Source organism: Ixodes scapularis, unplaced genomic scaffold, assembly GCF_016920785.2.
Source record: "Ixodes scapularis isolate PalLabHiFi unplaced genomic scaffold, ASM1692078v2 PGA_scaffold3__209_contigs__length_174095766, whole genome shotgun sequence".
In the NCBI taxonomy this organism is placed as follows: Eukaryota; Metazoa; Arthropoda; class Arachnida; order Ixodida; family Ixodidae; genus Ixodes; species Ixodes scapularis.
In genome coordinates, this window is record NW_024609868.1 from 145,429,063 (window position 1) to 145,439,154 (window position 10,092).

The window sequence follows — 10,092 nt, forward strand, 5'->3', positions numbered from 1 at the left end:
TTGTTCGTACGAGTTGCTTTTGCGTTCTTTTAAGCTACCCAGCGATAGAGAATTAATAAAGATTGCAGCGGAATGGAATTCATCAGTTTATAAAAATATATTTCCGTTTTAATAATAATCGTTTAATCGTGGTAATGCCTGAACGAGTCTTCGGCAAACACTAACGTTACCATGGCAGCACGTGTTAGGAAATTCCTTAGACAGTTCCAGACGGTTTAGAGGCACACAATCTCCCGGTCGCTTTCTGTGCTACGCCGTATGTACTTATTCTTTTGTGTGTAAATTCTCCTCAAGTACACACTCGTTTTTTGGTACTTAAAACTTTATTATTCTAAGCTGATGTTAGCCAGCTTGACGAAATAACTACGGACAAAAATTGAATGAGCTTCACTGTGTCTTCGCCTACTTGTCTGCTGAATTGTCATTTTTTATTTTATTATAGAACTCAATACTTATTTAAGTCTATGTGTTCAAACACGGATTATATACTATTATAAAGTGAAATGAAATAAATTTAAATCGAAAACTTGAAATCATGAATGAATGACCCGTTGCACCTACTGCTAAGTGGAGGAACAGGCATATAGGCGTGTCCAAGTACAACCCAAAATATGCTGAAGAACCGCATTCCATGCAGGAATCTGTAGAAGTATGAATCTCCACTCCTTGGAACCACCAACAAAAGGTGCGTGTTGCTTGGGATAGAGAGTAGGCTGACGTAGTAAACCCATCTCGCTGCGTTCGGGAAAAAAAAAGAGTGAAGAGCGGTTAAAATTTATCACGTATTTTTTTACTCCATATATTACTTACTAATCACAATATATAGTAGTATGACTACTTAAATGTATTTTATTTAGTCCGAAAAAATGGTAAGATCCCTTAGCTGCGTGTAAAGCCAAAGGGAAAGCAAAAAAAGAAAGACCTTTATAAATCTTTGTAACGCGAAATTAGAGCGTAGCTCTTCAAGAATTTTGATTTTGCGACATACCATGCTAAACAATTTAAAGGCCGACGTACACTTCAAACTTTCCACTTTCCCCGCCTTTCCCCTTCCTATATCCTCTCCACTTTTCACCTTGCCCCAACTTGGCTCCCCTCGCAGGTTAGGAGAGAAAACCGAGCTTGTCCGTCGGCCCCTATGAAAAAAAAAAATACATACATGTACAAATATAAATCACACTCCTCACATGCTGGTTCTACACCCTCCTCCTTTTCCGTGTCCTCTTCCTCATTCGTACCCTCCTCTTCTGTATCCTACCCTCCTCCTCTTCCGTACTTTTCCCTCCTCCGCCTCCGTAGCCTCACCTACTTTTCCTCCTCCATACCCCCCCCTCCTCCTCATCCATACCATTCCATCCTCCAACAGTTCCCCTCTTAATTCAGCTGGAACATTTACTCCACGTGACCTTAATATGAATTCATTTTCCCCTCTAAACTTAGCGGGGAAAATGAAGTCGCATCACTTCGTGCCACGTCACCTAAAAGAAAATTCAGTTTCTCCGCTAGATTTAGCGGAAAAATTAGCCTCACGTAATCTCCATCACCAATTCAATTCACAGCTAAATTTAGCGGGGAAACTGAATTTGTGTTGAGGTCATGTGACGTCAGTTTTACCGCTAAATTTAGAGGGGAAACTAAATGCGGAGCCTTGCATTATGAGAAGTCCCAAACCTACACACCAATTCAGTTTTTTCGCTAAATTTAGCGGGGAATTAACTGGGTGTATAGGTCTCTGACGTCCCATAATGCAACGCGCTCAGTTACGCCGACAACGACGGCGACACCGACGCCACTATACGCGGAAACAGGCCCAAGAGCTCCGCTCTAAAAATCCATCTCGGACCAACTTTGGCCATCTATAGGGTCTTCTTCGGACCTAAGAAGGTTTTGCTCGAAGGATCTAACTAGGATTAATGCACTTAGTCTTGGCCCAAATTAGCCAGATAAATTCCAAACACTCGCTTTCCATGCATTCAGTAAATAAACGACAAAATGTTAGAAGGAGGAAAAGATGTTAGTTGGCAGTTGTAAAACCAGAACTTAAGCATAATTTTCTCATTGGTGGGGCCACTGAGACACAATGATGACCAGCAACAATCAGGCAGCTAAACTTAAATCTGCACTTGTTTCGCGAGTGCCATTTGTCGACTTAACAACCAGCAATAAAAATAATTATCGCTTTTACTTGGAAACTAGGGCACAAAGAGGCCAGGCGAAATCCAAAATACTTAGCGGTAAAGCCTACCTCTGGCCCTTGAGTGGCCTCTTAGCACCAGCATATCGACATTATTGTTAAAGAAATAAAACCTGGCTGTACTTTGGCGCCTCTTGGCTTTTATGTGCCTCAATCATAACAAAAATCTAAAACATGTTCTCCTTGTGATGAATGACTGTATCAGAAAAGTTGTCAAAGTAACCAATCGTGTACGTTTCCTGCCTTCAGTTAAATTAAACAAACATGAATCCTGGTCAATAAGTAAGAATAATAAATTAGCTTGTTTTCGTATATCGCAGAAGTTTTTTGGCTAACGTTGACCATTCTATTAATTAAAAAAAATATTGACGTAAAAAACAAAAAAGGGTCCGCAAATAAACTTGACGTTATACTTCGGAGTCTTGTACTGGGGATAACAGCAATCTCTACCTCGAAAATAGATTTGTTCTCCACTACGCTAAGCATTTTACAATGTTAGGCTTTCTTGGTCATTCCTAATTCAAAATCATTTTTACATATATCAAAACAGATTTAGAAGGCAAGAAATAATATATTATTGACATCTTATCGAAATAATATTTGCGATCATACAAGACTAGATTTTGGTTTGATTAAAACATATTCTGCGTCAACATAAAATATTTATTTAATAATAGATATTTTATTTAGGTACCAAGGTTAGAAAGTCCTCGTGTTGAATTAAGTAAATTAATGTTTTATATATATATATATATATATATATATATATATATATATATATATATATATATACACATATATATATATATATATATATATATATATATATAACTGAGAAGAAAAGAAAACCCTTGGTGAAAACAGCAACAACAAAATAAAGTGTCCGTTGTTGCTGTTTTCACCAAGGGTTTTCTTTTCCTCTTAGTTATACCTACGCCTCCGTCTTATGTCTTTGCATTCTGGGAAAGATATCCGCTTTCTACCTACGCCTAGTGACGTCCTTTGGTTTCTTCCATGTGAAGTACATATCGCAAACTGTTGCCAAAGCCACGATAGATACGAGTGTTCCGAGGAATCCCCTGTGAAAGAAAGAAAAACGTAGTTTGCAGGGACAATAGGCCTTGTCGTCGATAACTTTACAATGACCGCTTTCAACTAGATGGGGCAGTAGGAAAACATTTTGAAAGGGCTAGAAAAGGAAACTGGGTCACACAAGCTGTATAACTTAAGTAATGGTTTTATTAAATCACTTTTTATGTACACATACATTTTGATAACTCGTTATTCACACAAATACACAAATATGTTTATAAGAGGAGGGTAATTAAATGAAAACACTTGCTGAGTTAGACATGCGTATGTCTGTTTTTTCTACCCCTGTAAAAAAATTACTTTTTTTTTTCATTTGTCCTAGTATCGAGCTCAAGAAATCGTTTTAAACTGGAATGTCTTTCACTTAAAGAAAAGTGAAGCGGTTTTTTATTTGAAAAAAAAAAACACAGAAATTGTACTCATGTGACACTCGCGATCACGGTTGCCGTATTTTTTCTTCAATTTGGTGCACGAAGGCTGCAGCAAATTATTTGCAAAATACTGCAGAAGCCTTCCCTCCCGGAGCGTGACGTCATATCAGGGGTTTCAGAATCTTCAGCTTGTATTAAAGCTATTCACGCGCACTCTCGCCATTTTGAGTAAAATGCGGAAAAAAAAGACGCCAGGCTCGTGTCAGTGCGGGGAAATATGCCTGGCAACCTTGCAATTGCGCGCGCTTTCCACATGAGTGACGCGCGTTTGGAGGCGAAATGATCGTAGTATGACGTAACGACTGGTCAGATGTTTTTTTGTGTTTTTTTCACGTTTGATTAAATATTCGGGGAAAATGAACGTTATGTTTTTATTCACGTGATAAAAATACTTTAGAAGTCCCCCGTAACTCCTTTTTTTTTAAGAACCTTTTCGAATTCGTTTTACTGTGTGAGGCCGATTTCCCATCCTCAGTAAGAAATCTTTAAATCATCTCGTTGGGGTTAAAACAAACAAAAAAACATGCATTGCTAATTTCAACTACGAAGTGATAGCCTCCCTTAGAGAGACAAGCAAAATCCAAGTTTCTGCAGATTGTAGCACAGAGACGGCTGGAGGTGTTCAGGGTTTCCATTGTTTTGTTATTAGAAAGTTTTAGGGAACCGTTTTTGCGCATGCAATAGTTCGAAATCAATAGCAATAGTTCAAACTGCGCATGCGCCACCGCAGAATACTCTTATATGCGCAGTTCGTACCGGAGTTTCGGAAAGTACCGCAGTTCGCTTACCGCAATATCTGAATGCAATAACAATTTCATACTTCTTTTTTTTAAGTTTTATTGCAACGGACGCAATAATTCGACGGAGAAACCAAGCGGCGCAAAATCTTCATCATAGTGCTCTACTACATTGGGTCAAAGATTCAAATATGCTTTCACTGTTAAAAGAAAAAGGTTTATATTGCTCCTCTTTACACTACGTACCACAAAAATAAAGATTTTTCTTTTTAGTAGCAGTATAGTGGCGTTTGTTCTCTGCTGATTCTATGTACGCGATAAGTTTTCTCGCTGATAGCAGACGCCAAAAGAAAATAGGCGCCTTGACAATGCACTTTTGTTGCTGCTTGGTCAATTCCACTGGTGTTTAGTGTCGTCTGCGATCATACTTAAAATGAAACAAAGCATATTACGCCTGGTTTCTACCTCTGATAACACCACGGAGGTTGCGCAGCCAATGAATCATGAAGGGAAGGAGCCGGTGCAGCGGGTTTGGCTTCTTACGCGCATCTTATACTGCAAGAGTCTACAATCGCTACCGTTATTATTCTCGGTGAATATAGCCTTTTCTCTTTTTTCGCTTAGCGTATTTTTTGTTGATTTTGAATTGTTACCATTTTTCATGCGCGCGCGCGTGCGCGAATTGTTGCTCGAATCGAATAGCTGTGTGTCATGAATAATATTATCAAATTTATTGTTAACCACGACATGCAAGCTCCCATTGCGGGGAGAGGCGCTCATTTTTATAATTTTCCGCCTTCAATTATAGAAGGCGTTCTACGATCAGCGAACTTATGAAGGCGTTGCGTCACCAAAACTTAGGATCGTTTAAAGTCTCCAAAATATTCTTTCCTTCAAATTTTGTAGGACGCCGGTCAACGGCGTAGACTTTCCATTTTCCCAAGGGAGGCAGGCTGAGAAGTTCTCCGGGGGTAGGGGGGGGGGGGGGGGGTGCTTTTCCGCGCAATTTTTTTACACCGGCAATTATCACTAGTTTATTTTATGGGGTACATTTTACAGCGTATGTATATGGCCATGTTTCCGGCGCTGTGTGCGTTATTTGTTTACATGCCGCTACTAGAAGCTCGTTACATGGCACGTAAACAGCGTCTCGGTAAGGCTCATAGCCCGCGGGAGGCTCTGCCCAATGCCGCCCGTAGTCTACGCCAATTACGCCGGTTAATATTTACCCCATTACTTGCGTCGACGGGTTTGCTCGATAGAACTTTCTTTCGCAGTAGTTTAATTCAAGTAAAACTGATTTCTTGGCAGTATGACAGTGTTTTAAAGTGCACCTTCAAACTTCACCCTGCAATCATAGTAGTACGTAAGGCGCAAGATAGGAGTCCGTCCAAGGGAGTAGTTTTGTTCACTATCACTGACTTTTTTATCTTACACCAAATTATGTATTTGACAACGCTCGCAAAACATAGGCTAGCTAGTTATTTTTAATTTAAAAAAAAAGTGACTGGGAACAGAAAATAACAAAAGACGTATTTCAATATTTGCGAGGTTCGAATCAACTGTTGCAATAGTTTACATCCGTGGTGCCTATTTATTCTCAAGATTTTATCGTAGCTTAAATACTGACTGTGATCAAGGTTCAACACATCTCATGACATATGCATACTTTACACCCTGCAAACGGCCATCGCAGAAAATATTTCAATTATTAAGTCTTCGCGATCGAGATCTGAGTAGATCTCAGGCTAAATCACGCTAGCGGATGTTGAAAATGTGGTTACACGTGTTGCACGCATTGGCGTCTTTAACAGTTAATGTTCTAATATAAAATCTCAAACAAATGGCATTTTACTCGTGCGTTCGTTTACTGAATATTTCGGTAATTTACCACAAATCGTATGTACAAATAAAGGTACACCGCGCAGCAAGTGTACCGGCATTCCAACTATTCTCGTTGGTGCTTTAGCAATTTGGCGAAAATGTATTTTGTTCATACCTATGACTCCCTCGTGGTTGCTCAAAACTCGTGGGAGAACATCCCAAACATAGTCATATTGACTTAAGAATCGTCCTTACACATCCCTCATATTCGCGGCTGCCTCAGGGAGCGTAGTGGGCCTTCCGGGTTGCTCGTCAATGTTAGTGCCCGGTTCAGAATAGGCCATATGAGACATTTACTGTATCTCTAATTACACGAGGCGCACTCGATAAATTAGTGACTGGAGTATCTGCATGACGTAATTTGTAAAAAGATAAGGTACTGTGTAGGCGCCTGCAAATGCGGTAGGGTTGTGGGAGTGCTGATTCGAATCAAATAGCGCTGCGTCATCCATAGCCTTGACAATGCAAGAAAAGCCAAGACGGCTAGTTCATTTAACAGTGCTGAAGCTAGGGATGACGCTGCGAAATTCGGTGCGAACCACTATTCCGAAACCGCTGACATGCGGTTTTTAATCATGTAGAACAACATCATTCCTACCTTCAATGGTGCAACTATAGCCGGTACGGTACGCAGCGAGCTGCTGTAGCACTTCGAAGCCAATGAATGTCGGGACACAATTCGATCCGAGCTTCTACTTGTATACAACCCTATCACTACTGCGTGGCGCACGTCAAAGTCCCCAGGCTAGCGGTTGTACTGCTCTGGCTAAATTGCTCATCTACAGCGTGTGACTCGTCGCAACTTTAATGGCTGACCAACTACACGCTGTATAAATATCCCCACAACCCCCTCATATACAACCCTATAAACCTTTGCATCGCTTATTACCCGGGCGAGAAATGCCGAGTTACTGAGCTGTGGACGTATGCGCAGCGTCTGATATGCCGCATACCATGAGCTACAGCGCACGCTCAGAAAGCGCTCCACAGCCAGGCAGACAAAGATGGTCGCTCACAAACTGTGATTTTCGCAGGGGATCTATGATTGGTTCCACATCAGTCCGGTCACAGCCGCAAGACCATAAAGTCGCGTTGGCTACAATCCGATGGACCCAATCAAGCAATGCCAAAAGCGCATCATCAAAGTGATCGTGGCATATCCGCGTTTACGTTCATCGACTAAACCAATCATGCTATGTTAATGCGCCGCGATCTTCATTGTATATATTTTGCGTAACTGATCGAACCGGCGATGGCAACCCAGAAAGACAAGCGCCGTGACGATACAATTTTGTCACCGTGACGATTGGTTCCACCTGAGCGTGGCGACAGTTGCGGTCCAGCTTGAGGTCAAATGAAGATTCGTAATGAGACAACTTTGGGTGCGCGAAACAAACAAAAGAATTAACAGCCCATCACCACGGAGTTCATTCAATTCTAGAAAGAGATCGCTTTTTAGAAACTTCTCTGGTTCGGTTGGTCACAACTTTCTTCTAGCGTTTTTTTTTTTCTTTTTTATTTTAGATTCGTTTTAATATATACTAGATATTGGGTGCCATTTGCATTTTTTATTCGCGTAATATATACCGAAATACTTTTGGAACCTTGTAATCTTTATTCAAACCTTCTGCGCCTTTACTCTCGGGTTGGTGTCTGACTTCAACTCATTTATTTGCGTTTGTTGTATGGTTTCAATATATTCCTTTATAGACAATTAAAGGAATATTGTGCGGGAATCTGTGTAGTTATGCCGTTCCACATAACTTATTGCGATTGAAAAATTCATATATTCACGAGGACGTACTTCTTTAAATATAACGGGGAGGTGCACAAGGACGTCATTTCAGAAGAAAAAACAATCGTCGAGGTGGTGTAAATATTATTCGAAATGAGAATCAAGCACATGATGAATTACTACGCGTGCGTTTAGTTCTCCGGAATGCCAAAGAAGTGTTTTATTTTACAATAATCCTGGCGTCGGGGACCATGACTTTGAATTTCCTAAGTGTATGCGTTTAGGTATGCTTAAATAGCAAATCTAATGAAAACTCTATTTATGTGCGTTTTTAAAATATTTAAAGAATTATCTTCACAAGCACAGTAATTCAGTAAGAGGGAACCTAAGGGTAATCATTAAATATTAACCACATTTTTTTCAATTAAAACCAACACAAGCAAATTACAAATATTATATCGTCTCTATTTTCTTTATCTCATTCATGTGACAGTAAATGTTTGTCACATCTGTATTAGCATAATATCGATATTATCAAAGTTGCCAGCCTCATGCTTTCTGTAATATTTTCTAAAGTCTGGTTTATTTTATAAATTTTATATAAAATTTATAAAATATGGAAACGTTACCCACTGCAGTAGTTAAAAGAGGTCACCTTCAAGCGTTACGAACAAAATCAAAAACTGCCAAATTGAAAGCGCTTTACTCTTTTATAATGCCACATAAAAAATTGTCTCTTCTTTTGTTAATAAATTATTAACGAAAATACAAAAAAAAATCTCAACAGCAACGGTTTAAGATAATATTTAATTTCGCAGGCAGTTGAGGAGCGGAATGCACTACCATATGGCGTAGTCATACTTGAATTTTGATACTTTTGCAGAAGCTATAGAGGTGCACATTAGCAAGATTTTTTTTTTATTTTGATCGCGTTGCTTGAATATTTTTTTTTAAATTTTTGTAATAACTAAAATTATTATAGATCATGGAGTGAAGCTGGTGGTATTTTCACATTAATAAAATAAAACGAAAATGAAACACTTCCATTTAATATAGGCCTTGTGATATTTCAGTCACCGGTGTGATATAATTCGAGGTCTTGCAGATACAATCCTCTCGTCCGCGCATCTTCTCGAAGCAGGAACGACGCACCTTTCCTTTCCGGCCACGCGCGGTCGCCTGCGTGTTTGTAGCTGCGCATAACCATATCTCTACAGGAAGGTGGCCTTCCTCGGTCGCGCCCAGTCCCTGCACGATCTTATAGCAATTGTGCTTCCCCTAAAATTTAATGCTTCAGCCGGGCTTTGGAATTGTGCCTAAAGGCTGATATTTGCAGCTTCCCCTTCTGTTATCCCGGCCTTCAATAATGTGAACAGTCGAGCGTGAATCGCATACTAATATCTGGCCGAGAAGCTAATATTTTAAAGCAGTTGTTAGTGCCAGAAAGTCAAACTTTCTGTATTATTCATACTTTTATGCTAAAGCTTTTGTACGAGCGGAAATATAAGTAGCTTCTTTTATTGTCTTTAAGTACCTCTGATGCTAAATATATTTTGTGTACACTGTACCAGAGTTTGTTTTGTGTTCTATTATTTTCTATGGATCTATCAGGAATTAGTTTTATACGATGAGAAGACTGTTTGTTTTGAGCCTATATTCTGACAATCGCAAAAAACTATGACAGGTTTTATGTATCTAGAACGGTACACTTACGGGTATGTTTCTCAAATTTATTTGTCACACATTTGATTCGCCGAGAAAAGCTTACGAATAAGTTTGGCTTGTTCAAAGGTCGTCCTAAACCTCTTTACTTGGTGTAGAAATGGTATATAAGTAGACTGGGCACCAGGTCGTGGTCATCCTAATGTCCCAACCTGGCCTGCTATCGTTTCGTAGACTAAGTACACGCTTATAGCTGGTTCGCGATTCACCATCTGTTCTTCTGCAGAACGTACGGGTGCTTCTGAGAACCACCCATTTTGATAATGTGTAATGGTTGCTTTATTATATGAACAGTGT

At 39.7% G+C, this 10,092-nt stretch overlaps 1 protein-coding gene across 1 annotated transcript in view; it reads right to left on the reverse strand.

Moving 5' to 3' along the window:
• LOC115314045 (nose resistant to fluoxetine protein 6) overlaps positions 1 to 10,051 on the reverse strand; it is a 30,036-nt gene extending 19,985 nt beyond the window's left edge. Inside the window, exons 1-3 of the mRNA XM_042292904.1 lie at positions 10,005 to 10,051; positions 3,182 to 3,273; positions 562 to 735 (exon numbers count right to left, since the gene is read on the reverse strand). Coding sequence (XP_042148838.1) covers positions 562 to 735; positions 3,182 to 3,273; positions 10,005 to 10,051 — 313 coding nt within the window. The remainder of the gene's footprint in view (positions 1 to 561; positions 736 to 3,181; positions 3,274 to 10,004) is intronic.
• Positions 10,052 to 10,092: the final 41 nt, after the last annotated feature.